Source organism: Oncorhynchus tshawytscha, linkage group LG25 (assembly GCF_018296145.1).
Source record: "Oncorhynchus tshawytscha isolate Ot180627B linkage group LG25, Otsh_v2.0, whole genome shotgun sequence".
NCBI lineage: Eukaryota > Metazoa > Chordata > Actinopteri > Salmoniformes > Salmonidae > Oncorhynchus > Oncorhynchus tshawytscha.
The window spans coordinates 10,490,929-10,505,514 of NC_056453.1; the positions used below are offsets into that span (position 1 = coordinate 10,490,929).

Sequence of the window (14,586 nt, forward strand, 5' to 3'; positions counted from 1 at the left end):
ATCTCCCAGTGTCTGGTGGAAAGCAGACTGAACAAGATTTTCCTCTGAGATTTTGCCTGTGCTTCACTCCATTCCATTTCTTTTTTTATCATGAAAAAACTCCCCAGTTCTTAAAGATTGGAAGCATACCCATAGCATAATGTAGCCACCACTATTCTTGAAAATGGAGAGAGGTACTCAGTAATGTGTTGTATTGGATTTGCCCCAAACATAACACTTTGCGTTCAGGACAAAAAGTTAATTGCTTTGTCACATTTTTTGCAGTTGTACTGTAGTGCCTTGTTGCAAACAGAATACATGTTCTGGAATATTTGTATTATATAGAGTTTAAATGTAATTTCATTTTAAGTTTCCATCCCAATATTACACTTTATATGACATAGAAACGCCGGATAAAAAGAAGAAGAAAAAAAAGAACAAATATTCATAACATTCCATCCATGAGGTCACTGGAGGCTGATTTGCTCATTTGATTGCAGGAAAGGGCTACACACTCTGTTAAAGTCACCTTTGGCCTCATGGTGAAATCCATGAGCGATTTTCTTCCTCTCCGGCAACTGAGTTAGGAAGGACACCTGTATCTTTGTAGTGACTGGGTGTATTGATACATCATCCAAAGTGTATTATATATACGTTTATCATGCTTAAAGGGATATTCAATGTCTGCTTTTTGAATTTTACCCATCTAACAATAAGTGCCGTTCTTTGCGAGGCATTGGAAAACCTCCCTGGTCTTTGTGGTCGAATCTGTGTTTCAAATTCACTGCTGCTCAACTGAAGGACCTTTCAGATAATTGTATGTTTGGCGTACAGAGATGAGGTAGTCATTCAAAAATCATCTTAAACACTATTATTGCACACGGAGTGAGTCCATGCAATTTATTGAGTTTACTTGTCAAGCACATTTTTACTCCTGAACTTATTTAGGCTTGCCATAACAAATAGGTTGAATACTTATTGACCCAAGACATTTCAACTTTTTATTTGTAATTCATTTGAAATATATGTCTGTGTCTATTTGTGTGTAGCTTAAATTCATAGACAGAGCTATGGAGCTATGGATACAAGCACTGACCATCCATGATATCAAAATGATAGTTTTAACCATGCAGTGTTTGATCAGAAACAAAGGGGTAAAAAAAACGTATATTTTGGTTTCTGATGGGGTAAGACAGTTGAACTAAGCTCATAAGTTATATTTATGAAGAATCAATGAGTACATATATGTATCATGAATTTAAAAGTAAAAAAAATGGATGTAGCAACCGCAGATTGCCCATTTAAACACAATGAGAGCCGGATGCATACTATAGGCTATTTACTACTCATAACCACCATACAAGTGGATGAGGACTCAAGGCTATAGCAGAATTGTTGAACCACAAACACTGAAGGCTCTAGGCATCCCCAGGCATTTCCATTGTTTTTATTAGTACCGTTCAAGAGGGAATTCATTTAGAATGAAAATGTTGTATTCATGGTGAGGGAGCAATAGTAAGAGTACTAGTTTGTTTAAACAAATGCTCTTTTCTTTCCTTCATGACCTATTGTTGCCTACTGCCTAAGGAGAGGCATTTCTCACTCTTAGTGAACTTTCTGATTCATTCTTACTGAAGAAAGTGTGTATCACAGCCATTTTCTCGCTTGACCTTCAACCACAAGAAGTACTTCAGCAGTTGTGGAGATTTTAATGGCCTCATTTATACCTGGTTCTAACATGCTGATTGTGTCTGCATTTTCAGACGGGTCTAAACATGGTGTTAAAATTTGAATTTTATCCGTCCACTGTCTGCATTGTGACCAGATCTCCTTGTCCCTCCCTGTATGCAAATTATTAGACAGATATTCTTTCAAAATAATATACATTTACTTTAATACTCATATTGATGGCATTAAGTCAATGGTGCCAGTTGTCAATGATTTTAGAGGGCGGGATAATGATGATTTGAATGGTTTCACTGTCCAGATCCATATACACTAGCTCCGGAGGTGGGCAGGAAGATCTGATCACATTTAGATCACAATGTATCTATAGATCACAATGCGTCTTTCAATCGTCTACACCGGTTCTGACACAATCAGAATGTGGACAAAGGACGCATGTTAGCACCAGGTATAAACATGGCTAATGGTTCTCCATTCCCAGTTAAAAAGAAAACGAATACATATTCATGAAATAGATATGCAATGAAAAAAACTAAATCGATATCCTTGACAAGTTATATGGCACATGATATTCAGAGGTGAGTGCTATAGAGGATACATTGACTGTTTCACAATGTAATGCATCACTGTAGGCTGTATCCCTGTTTCTTTCTCTCACTATCCATATATCTATTCCTCTTTCATCGCGCTGGCTTGTCCTCTGGGTCCCAAGCCCCCCCCCCCCGACAGAACCCCCCCAGATGGAAACCATGGGGATTAATGATTCATAAGCTGCTATATACACACAATTATTATTATTCTAATGTGTAGTAATGGCTCATGAGAATCTGATGCACACATGGCATGAATGGATTAATCTCCTTCCAACCAGAACAGAAATAAACAACTAAATATTATTTGGTCATTTTGTGCAATTCTATATCTCGTGCCCTTTTGGTAACGAGAACCGGTGTTCAACTTACTGAAGTGTCTTGCTGTCGATGGCAAATCTCTAGTTGATGCTGTTGTTTGGAGTTTGGCGGTTGGCTAAAGGTCACTGGTATTTCTCAGAGGGAGTCAGTCTGTGAATTCAGCGTTTTAATCCCAGAGTGTAATTGAGCGTCTTGTAGTCTTCTGAACACACTGAGGGATAGAGCTCCGGTCAATCACCCTCTATGGACAGTCCATAAAGTCAAGCTCAACTACATGTTGGTTGTATGGGCTCACTCTTCGCACCTGTGCAATATGCTTAACTAATAAGGTTTTATTTTTTTCTGTACATTTTATTTGGTTTCTCTTTTCCCTGTGAGGGGCTCAACGTTTCTTTTGATTGAGAATAAACACTAGGGTCATTCAATTCTGGACAACTTCTGGACAATTCCGGAGACCTAGTAAAGCCAGTAAAACTCCCCCAAATATCTTTGTTTGGGGGAGTTAAAGTATGTGTTTTCAAAGAAATGCAAACACATGTACAGTACGTACAGTACCAGTCAAAAGTTTGGACACAGCTACTCATTCAAGGGTTTTTCTTTTTTTCATTCCATCCTTACTTTAAGACATCGTCGGTCAAGCCGGAAAATCTCAGGGACTTTGAAAGATTCTTCAAGTGCAGTCGCAAAAACCATCAAGCCTATGATGAAACTGTCTCTCATGAGGATTGCAACAGGAAAGGAACAGGAAAGGAAGACCCAGAGTTACCTCTGCTGCAGAGGATAAATTCATTAGAGCTAACTGCACCTCAGATTGCATCCCAAATAAATGCTTCACAGAGTTCAAGTAACAGATACATCTCAACAACAACTGTTCAGAGGAGACGGCGTGAATCAGGTCTTCATGGTTGACTTGCTGCAAAGAAACCACTACTAAAAGACACCAATAATAAGAAGAGACTTGCTTGGGCCAAGAAACACGAGCAATGGACATTAGACCAGTGGAAATCTGTCCTGCGGTTTGATGAGTCCAAATTTGAGATTATTTGTTCCAACCACCGTATCTTTGTGAAACGCAGAGTAGGTGAACGGATGATCTCCGCATGTGTGGTTCCCACCGTGAAGCATGGAGGAAGTGGTGACCCAACACACCTCCAGGCTGTGTAAGGGCTGTTTGACCAAGCAGGAGAGTGATGGAGTGCTGCATCAGATGACCTGGCCTCCACAATCACCCAAACTCAACACAATTGAGATGGTTTGGGATGAGTTGGACCGCAGAGTGAAGTAAAAGCAACCAAAAAGTGCTCAGCATATGTGGGAACTCCTGCAAGACTGTTGGAAAAGCATTCCTCATGAAGCTGGTTGAGAGAATGCCAAGAGTGTGCAAAGCTGTCATCAAGGCAAAGGGTGGCTGCTTTGAATAATCTAAAATCTCTAATATATTTTAATTTGCTTTACACTTGTTTGGGTTACTACATGATTCCCAATGTAGAAAATAGTAAAAATAAAGAAAAACCCTTGAATGAGTAGGTGAGTCCACACTTTCAACTGGCACTGTATATAAAACAATGCAGAATCACCCTCTGAGAGGTTTTCTTGGCCAGCCATGGTTCTAACTTCCATGTTGAAATATGGCATAATTAATATATCCTGACCCCCACATCAACTGGTCAAGTGAAGGCATCCAGCGGCCAGAAGGTTTGTCTTGTCTACCATTAATGAGTGCATTTTAAAAAATACCTGGAGACATAATTATTTGGCTGTGTGTTTGGTTGACATGGCAGGTTAAGACAGCGTTGGCCCATTGAAGACCTTTAGCTAAAAGGGACCATCATATTGGCAGCATCATCATGAGTAATAAGTTTGTGACTATATGTGTGTGTGTGTGTGTGTGTGTGTGTGTGTATGCCAGTGGAACTTTGCAGGGCCCACCCACAAGATCTGGAAAACCCTCTATGGAAAGTCCATAAGGTCAAGCTCAACTACAGTTCTACATGTTGGTTGTAAGGGCTCAGCCTTCACATTTGTGCAATAACCATTTAAAAAACACACAAACTTCCTACAATTCTACACATTTTGCCATGAGTCTGGAAAAAAGTTGCTGTTCTAATGCTAATGTCCTGCAATTCTACACATTTTGCCATGGGGCAGAGAAGAACATTTTCATTTTTACAGCTAATTTCATACTATCCTACACATTCTGCAATGAGGCTGAGAGAATTTAGCATTTGTAAAGCTAATTTACTGCTATTCCACACATTTTGCCATGAGACAGAGAACATTTGGCAGTTTTACAGCTAATTTCCTGTAATTCTAATATTTTTTTGTCATGGTTTATGAAGTGTTCATATCCTATCTGGGGAGAAGGGCTATATAAACCCTTGTTGGGTTGAAAATGGCAGCCATATTGGTCAGGGAGAAATCCAAACCAGTCTAATTGGAATGAATGGCAGTAGAGCCATAATCCTGATTTTACTTATGGAGGAAAATAAAACAAAGGCAAGTGATATATCGGAAATTGTGTAATAGAATTACTGTTAATCTAAAATATTGTCATATATCATAAATACAATTTATTGTTGATTAACAAGACTGCATTGAATGTTCCTGAATGGCCTAGTTACAGTTTGAGTGAAATCTACAGCAAGACTTGAAAATCGCTGTCTAGCAATGATCAACAACCAACTTGATAGAGCTTGAAGAATTTTTAAAAAGAATAATGCAAATATTGTAAAATCCAGGTGTGTAAAGCTCTTAGAGGGTTACCTAGAAATACCAATATTGTGGGCATTCCTGTTCCTTTATGAACACCCACCCCCTCGAGCATCCCATTGGTTCCTGCATGAGAAAACTGTGCCCTCACAGGCGAGGGCAAAGAAAACTGTCGTCCCTGCTTCCCGATAGCACAGCAGATGGGAGGCTATGGCGACTAGTTTGTTAGTTAGCTAGTACACAGTGGCTCCAGCCTGCTGTGTACTGGAGTCCTCCTTAGGACTAACTGGCTAAGCTAGCATGCAGTGTCATTTGCTCCCGCCTGCTGAACACCTGCACTCGCCGTCGTTAACGGAACATCGGGAAAACAGTGCCTGACAGGTGGGGGAGAAGGACGCTGTCTACCCGTTTACGGCTAGCTAGCTACTGTTGTCGCCCCCGCCCCTTCTTCTGTGGGGTTTTTCGTTGACTGGCATCCAACGTTATTGTGCATTAAAACCACCTACTGTACTGGAGCATCCCCGCTTCCAGCCTGTCCTAAATAAAAAATGGGCCAATAGGAGTATAAAGAAGGTTTCCTGCAGATGCAGGAATGTCCACATTCAGGAAAGCCCCGAATTGCGGGTCACAATTACACTTCTCAAAAAGACTCACAGCTGTAATTGCTGCCAAAATGTGATTCTAGCTTGTATTGACTTAGGGGGTTGGATACTTATTTAATCAAGTTGAATTTTTTATTTGACATTGACATTACAATTAAATCCATTTTAAATCCACTTTGTAACAACAAAATGTGAAAAAAGTCAAGGGGTGTCAATATACTTCCTGAAGGCACTCAATATCATTATTATTTCGAAAAACCCTCAATATCCTTATTCTTTGGAAAAAAGCTTTAACCCACCACCACCCGCTGTTATCTAGAACCTTCCAGTGTATTGTTGATGAGTGAGATTAAGGTTTGGTCCTCTCTTTTTCTTTCTCTCCCTCAAGACTTGGCCAGTAAGATTCCAAAGATACCCTTTATTCATAATCCCCACTGACTCCTTTCCCTTTCTCTCACCTGATTATAATTTCTGCCGTGGCCTCTGGGATTGGACAATTTGAACATATTTTATTTAACCGCTTTTGTAAGGCCTAATATTCAACAGCTGTGATCTATAGAATAATTTAATTCTCAGGGTCAAAGAGGGATTCTGCCATGGAAGGGGAGTGTACAATCACTCTTTAGAAAATAGGAGTGATAGAGAGATGAGAAAAGGGGAAGAATCACACGAGTTGTCTTTAAAAATGAATGAGAAAATGGGTAATCACAGTCACTGCATGGCAAGGAGAAAAATCAATATGGGCTCTCGGTTCATCGGGGCAGTCCGAAAATCCTTGAGATGAACAAAAGTTGTGCATTTTGTTGCCTTCGCTGTACAACTCAACACAGGTGCCTGTGTTTCTGTGTGTTTAATAAAAGCATGTGTGTTCCTGTGTGTGTGTGCGTGCGTGCGCGTGAGTGACTGACAGAATGTGTGGGTCTATGTGTTCATTGAAAGTGCATTGAATGATGTCTGTTGGAGTTAGTAACTGAAAAACACCCAGTTTGTAACCAAATATTGTTCTGCATTCTACAACACTGATAAACGAGCATGATATCCATATAAAAGCAAGTCGGCCGGTATTCCTTACTGTGTTAGATGTCTCCTATTGTATGAATGAGGGAAGGGTGGTTGGGGACATAAGAGGACATCAAATAGATTCTGGTACTGCTGAACTCCCCTTTCAATTGACCCCTCATGCCAACCTGCAGGGTCCCCCCTCGCTAGAATCCAATTCCACTTCCTGCCCTGTGTAGAAAGACCGTCAGACGAGCTCTCTGATTGGACACAACATGAATATTTAATCACCACCCTCCATCTAAGGCGGAGGTAGCATGGAGGGGGATAGAGGACAGGGAGAGGCGGGTTCGATTGCCCTTTTCTAGGGTTGCGCGTAACATTCAGACAATACCTTTCTCTCATCCACACCATCCTATCTTCCTCATCTCCATCCATCCATAGTATATTTATGAGCTTATGTTTATATTTGGACAATCATGCATATGAAATGCCTCAATGCTTCAATTCGACCCCCATCGCCATCCCCGCATCCCTAATCCCCCCCATCCCTTCTTTTGCCATGCTGCCATGCTAAGCGATGCCCCCCCAGTTCATTAGCGAGCTCTTCAGTAGCCTGTCATAGAGGATGTGCTCCATCAAAGCTGATCGACTCCCCGTTCTCCAGAAAGATGTCGTGGGTTATCACCGTTTGCTCAGATCTCCGGCTACGGGGAACATGAATGGCAGGCCGTTGTTTGAAGACAGTGATTTCTCCACTGATGCCTCCCAGTTGGAAATTTAGAATCTTGTCTGGTAAGACACCATATGCAAAGTAAAGTACTGTACAGCATGGAACTAGCTCAACAGTCAGGGCCTGCCTTCCAGGCTTCCAGCAACCTAGTCTGATCCATCCATCTATCCCTCTATTTTTACCTCTCTGTCAGTCCCTCTCTAGCTCAACCCATCTCTACATTACACTCTGTCTCAGGGTTGACCAGAATAATAATATTAGTCTCTGAAAAGTGAACAGACAACGTTCCCATTGACCACTGATTTCAATTTGTCAACAAGCTTCTGGGAAAGGACATTCACTGTACCACTGAACATATATTTAAATAATGGACCATAACAAATTACTACATTTAAATATGTGGCAAAAGTATCTTAAACATTTACTGCACTACATTATATATTCATATAATAGCTATTAGGACCCTAATTAAATTATAAGCATTGCTTAACAAAATGAGAGGCTAAAAGTAAGCAAATATTTAAGAGACATAATAGTGTGTCTACTGGGCCCATTATATCAAGTCTCCATTATCATGCAAATGAGAGCGCTGGTTACAACTGTATTCCTTTGTAGTGGTAAAAGCGTTAATTTTAGCTCAAAGGATATGCCAGTATACTACAGGGAAAGTGATGAGAGAGAAAGAGAACGAGGGAGAGGGAGAGGAGGAGAACGTGCAGTAGTTTAAGTCCGCTTCAGTCTGACCTGGTCTGTGAGTTTCCATGTTCATATTGCATGACTAGTCCGTCTGGGTTGGGACTTTCTCTGTGCAAGTCGAGGTGTGCCTCTGCCACACACAACAGCCAAATGGACGGTGATACAGACATGGGATTTGACTGTGGTTTTAGCGGTGGGTGAAACGTAAACTCGCAGGCGCCGCCTTCTCTCCTTGCCGAAGTGTCAGGTTGAACGACAGAAAGAGAGGGTGGCGGAGGGTAGAAGACAGGAACTCATGACAGGGCACCTTGGTTGCCCCAATACAATACTGCTTTAATGACGACAAAAGCAGTCTTCACATCTACAGAAATCCAAAAATGTCTCGGAAAAACTAAACAGCCCCCCCAAAAAGGATGAAACGCAGCATAGCGCATACAGCTCAGCTACGGATGAAGGGTAAAATGGACCTGATCATCAAGACTTACGCTACGGGTGGACATGTTGGACAGACAGACAGACACGCGCACACAATGCACACACACGCCGACAACTGCGCCCAACAGGACTTCGCCACCATTGCGCTGACCATGCCGGCTACATCCCCTCACTGAATCAATGAATATGTGTACATGCGTACTCGCGCACGCACGCAAGGGGAGGCCCGTGACTTCAACAGAGAATAGGGTCATTGTCATGTCCTCGTGAGCATAAACACCATGAAAATGAACAACAGCGTTCGTGGTGGTAAAGAAAGAAAGCCATTCTACTTGGACTGGTGGCGTGTACAAAGGGGGGACATATCTCTCTCTCTACTGCCTAACAATAAAAGGGGGATGATGGAAAGGGGGTGGGGGGGGGTTAGTCCAGCACGTGTGATAGTAGAGATGCCTGTGTGTGTAATGTGTCTATGGATGTGTGTGGACAGTCGAAACAGAGGTAAGATTCATTCGTATTGTCAATTGTGGATTTCTGCTCCGTGGTCTGCGGGTGGGCAGGCGTCCCTTGTAGCGGGACACTGAGACCCACAGAAACTCTCTGGGAGATAAACCCGTCTGCCTCCCATCGCGATCCCACTGTTGGAGCTGTTTATCCCGTTTAAGGCTCACCCTTCAGAGGAAGAACTGCTCAAACGCTCCTTGTCACAATCCCTGTCCGCCCTAAACGGCTGACAAACGGCAGGATTTTGTACTGGAAGGGAGCGCCGCCGAGAGGTTGGCTTGCCTGGGGAACAATTTGCCCCTATTCACCGGTTTTAGAAGCACATCTTTCAAATCTTCAGAAGAATAGCCCTGGTTTGCGCATCAAACACCAGGAGTTGTAAGCTTAACCTAACCTGCATTGTGGTTGAGAGGGCCCTTGGTAGGTACATACGGCCTATATGGTATTGTGCTACAATCAACGATGCACATGGCCAAGAACATACGGCTCCAAAACAAGGACATGACGACGCACCAGCCACTCAGACAATGTTCATATAACCATGGCCAAGGACACCCAAAGACTAGCCTGTCTGGCGAATCAGAGGCTTTGAAAACGCTTTAGACATCAAATGACTCATCACTCACACCCCCCCCTCTCCCTGTCTGTATGGAGCCCCCACACCTCCAGTCACTTAAGGAGGGTTAACACGGGGCTTAATGAAATATTAAAAGGTGTCTGTACCTGCTGCTATTGTTGCCCCTTGGAATAAGATATAACCTATCTCTTGACAAGTTTTCATCCCCCTCTCCGTGGCGAGACGCTCGTCGAAAACCCAAAAAACAGTCACAAAGAGGAGAAGGGGGTAATGGATAATCTATTTCATATTCCAAAGGCGCCCGCTGCTCTGAGGGAAAGAGGGAGGGAAGGAGAGGGAAGGAAGGAAAGAGAAGGGGATGGATGGATGGATAGGGAGACGTGGGAGATGAGGAGAGAGAGACGTAGGGAGGCATGTAGAGATACTGTATTAGGGGGATGGGTAAAAAAGGAGACTAGGATGGGCAGAGAAAATGGAGAGAATGAGAGAAAGAATGAGAGGAGAAGGAGAAAGCTGGCAGATGATACCAGGCGTCTGCCAAGCCATTAAATCACGACAGGCTTCCTGTTGAAATAACCCCCCCACCCTAAATAAATTGTCACCCCCCCCATATCTAAAGTTGTTTAATGCAATTTCTTAATGAACATAATAGCCAGAAATAATAATGAAAGAAAATAAAAACATCTAAACGGAGCCCAGGCAGAGTTGTCGCCGGCGCTCAATTATTTCCCTGTCAAGTGGGTCTGTTTTTAATGAGGCCCTGTGGGACTGATGGCTGTCAGTCAGCCCTGACTTTTTGACACCGTTACAACTTCAAATAGAGCCGCGCTCGCTGCCTGCCGCAGCCACGCTTGCACGGCGGAAGGGAGGCTGCAGCAGCGCTACAACTCAGCTCGTCCTGACAGGCTGGGAGAGAGACGGAGGAAGAGACAGAGGGAGGAGTGGTGGTGGGGGGGGGTGAACAGCAGACACATACACATAATATTACGTTATTTTGCTCATATACACCGGCCTCCATGTATAGACTCTCACACAGACCTCCACACACACACCAGTTTCTCCTTTTGATGGAAAAACCAATTGCACAGGTGCTTATCTGATGAGGTTTGTCAAACTAGCAGGGATTTCCTCTCCCTCCCTCCCTCAACCTCCTTATTTCCATTTCTGCTTCTTCTCCTCTTCGTTCGTTATTCCTCAACTTAATGATAACTCTCCACGGGCTGGCCCCACATGGGACGGACAGGTACAAACTATTTTGTTTCCCATTAATATGAACCTTTGACGCCGCCGGGCGGCTGGGAGGGGTGGCGGAGAAAGCCCCCCCCACCCACCAAGCGTGCTTCCAAAATAAGACAATCCGCTCGCCCTGAAACGGAACAGCAAATGGCCTCTCTCTTGTGCGCGAGCGCGTTCTGCCACACGGAGGCAGGTTGGCGGTCTGGTCTGAGCCAGGCAGAGACCACCGGTCTCCTGTCTGTCTATGAGTCTGTCTGTGTGTTCGAAGGAGGTGGACGTGGGGGGTACCGGTGAAGGTTTTAGAGAGAGTATGTTTCTGTGTGAGTGTAATATGTGTGACACATAAGAGCATAATTCAGCCCTCAGGACTGGACACTGGAATCCCCCTCAACAGTCCAACATTTGCCTTGCCTCTAATTATACACATAAAATACAACAATATTAACCTGTCCACAAACAGTAGAATGGCTTTTAACTACAAAACAAGGACTTAAACACACACAGTATTGTGAGTTGGTAAAAAGAACATGGAACATCATCGTCAGCTTGAAGACTTTCGGGTAAAAGGCTCTATGTAAAAGCACTGCATTGTCATCATTTCAACTCGACAAAAAGTAAAGAAAGAAGAAATACAATAATTTAGACAGGACAACAGAGCAATTTCACTCATATTAAAAATGGCTTAAGTCTGAATTCACACACAATGAAAGCAATCCATGTTTCAATTGGTCCTGGACTATACAATACTATACATGTCATGTGGGGCGGCAGGGTAGCCTAGTGGTTAGGGAGTTGGACTAGTAACCGAAAGGTTGCAAGTTCAAACCCCCGAGCTGACAAGGTACAAATCTGTTGTTCTGCCCCTGAACAGGCAGTTTTAACCCACTGTTCCTAGGCTGTCATTGAAAATAAGAATTTGTTCTTAACTGACTTGCCTAGTTAAATAAAAATATATATAATAAAAAAAGTGATTCGCCGGCCGATTGGTCTGCGTCAGTTCACGTTAATAATAGACTTCATAAAATATACACTTAGTATCACATAATCTTTAACGCTAATCCCAAAAATCTATCATCAATTCTAAAACAATGTTTATAAATAAATAGAATTGCTGTTGAACCCCCCCCCAAAAAAACATGATTTTTCTACAACAGTATGTACACCTGTTTAGAACAGTATGTTGCCTACTATTATCAATTCTCCATTAATGTGTGTAAAAACAAAATTGTGTCTGGACACTATTAAGATCCCTTACAGTCAGATAACAGTGATAGGAGTCAGTAATGTGACGAGGGTGGATAAAAGGGGGGGATTTTCCTTCCTTGAGCTAAAACAGAAGCAAACTTGTTCATGCATTTTCTATGGGTTGTATATATCTTCCATATCTCACATTCGGGCCTAACCGTGCCACAAAAAAAGGTGACTCTGAAAACCACCTCTTATTTGAAGGCACTGTCCTTTGTGCTGTATGTTCTGTTCATAAAAGAGGATAGCTAGGAGCTACATGCCAGTAGGCTGGGTACATTCATATAGTAGGCCCTCATGTTAATCTTGCACACAAAGAGTTGAGTCGAGCGCTTAATAGACTAGACGTGTTGAAAGTTGGTCTGACAGAGGGAGAGAAAAGCTCCGCATACAGATATACACGCACACGCACACACAGAAATGGGACCCGCAAACACCTTAGGTCAGACCATGGACGTGGCGAATGAACAACAGTAGGAAGTTGTACATATTTGAACCCGTCTAGACTTTTTGAATCCCCTACAGGCCCTCTCTACCCAGGGAAAAGATAGATCTCCAACGCTAAACGCAGTCCAGTGACGACGACACCATGAATATTATCAATAGCAATAAAAGACACAGAGGGGGGCTGTCTCAGAGAGAAAGCGAGTGAGAGAGAGAGAGACCCCTGTCAGGGCCCAGAAAGAGTGATTCATGGGCACCATTTGTTCTAATTACTCCAGAGCAAACACTTTTGTCGCTATTAATCATGCGGGTGCGTGTTTTGTGTGTGTGTATGTGTGTGTGTGTGTGTGTGACGGTGTGTGTGTGTGAGAGCATTGGGGGAGATCAGTGCCCTCGCACATTGAAATAGATGGACAGAATGATGGTGAGGAGGATGGTGGCGCCGAGGACGAAGACCAGGACTCGGTTCTGGATGATTCTGCAGCGAGAGAGAGAAAGAAAGAGAGAGTGAGGTAGAGAGAGAGAGAGAGAGAACGATAGGTAGAGAGAGAGAGAGAGCGAGAGGTAGAGAGGGAGATGAAGAGAGAGAAGAAAAAATAGGTAAAGACAGGGTTATCCAGGGGTTACAGTAGTCTGTCTGAATCCACAGAGACATTTGAAACACGCCCAAACATTTATGCATTTATGTGTAACAAAATGACCGGCCCTTAACGCCGAGGTTATCATGTTTAATGGGTACCATGAGGGCCTCATACAAGGGTATTTACTGTTCACAGTGTTCCTACTGTCAAGACTGCTGTCCAAAAGTGACAACACACACACACACACACACACACGCTAGCACAAATACGCATGCACACACACAATTGCTTGTTCCAGCATCTCCCAAACACAGACTCGTAAACACACATCCAATCACACATACACAAAACTGCAGACAGGCTTTAAAAACATTATTTTCATAATAAAGTGGAAAATGTGGCTCACAAGTTTCCTGGAGGTAATAAAATCAGTGAATTACTGATGGAATGTGCCATAAAACGCCTCGCTCTTTTTGCACATTTCAATTTTCCCACTGTTGCCTAAGCAGACTTGACAAAAAATGTACTTTGAACAAAAAAATTATACAAAGAGAGGTAGTGAGGAGAATGAGACAAAATTAATATTAGTTTGTGTGTGTGTGTTCACGTGTATCTATCTCTGTGTGTGTGTCCGTAGTCCCAGAAGTAGTCTCCAGTGCCTCTCCCCACACACTTCCCCACCCTCCGTCACTCCTGACAAATGACAGAATTATCACATTTGCTGACATGTGGAGGGGGAGTGGAAAGGGAATGGAGGGGGAGGTGGGCCAGTGTCCACTGCTCTAAGCAGGAGATGAATGGCCCATGCTCCAGCCATTCATCACTGGGGCTGTGGAGCTGCAACTCAGGCCTGCTCACTCACCCCCTACCTACCCCTTCCCCAGCCCCAGCATCTATCCTGGCCTGAGGATAGTAGCAGTGTGCTCTTAACTCTAGCTGTAGACCTGCTCTTGCCTCTAGCCTGTGTCCTGATCTTCTTTAGTCAGACACTTATCCCAGCCTGAGTTTCAGCTTCTTACACCTTCTTCTATGGCCCCCTCTTGTACATTCCCCTTCGCACCCTGTCCACTTCCCTTTGCCCCCTCTTGTACATTCCCCTTTGCCCCCTCTTGTACATTCCCCTTTGCCCCCTGTCCACTTCCCTTTGCCCCATGTCCACTCCCCTTTGCCCCCTGTCCACTCCCCTTCGCCCCCTGTCCACTTCCCTTCGCCCCCTGTCCACTCCCCTTCGCCCCCTGTCCACTCCCCT

The 14,586-nt window shown here is 43.5% G+C and overlaps 1 protein-coding gene across 1 annotated transcript in view; it reads right to left on the bottom strand.

The window, feature by feature from the left end:
- Positions 1 to 11,930: 11,930 nt before the first annotated feature.
- The window catches only part of LOC121840851 (vesicle transport through interaction with t-SNAREs homolog 1A-like), a 110,394-nt gene continuing 107,738 nt past the window's right edge, over positions 11,931 to 14,586 (bottom strand). Inside the window, exon 5 of the mRNA XM_042306288.1 lies at positions 11,931 to 13,234. Coding sequence (XP_042162222.1) covers positions 13,141 to 13,234 — 94 coding nt within the window. The 3' untranslated portion in view covers positions 11,931 to 13,140. The remainder of the gene's footprint in view (positions 13,235 to 14,586) is intronic.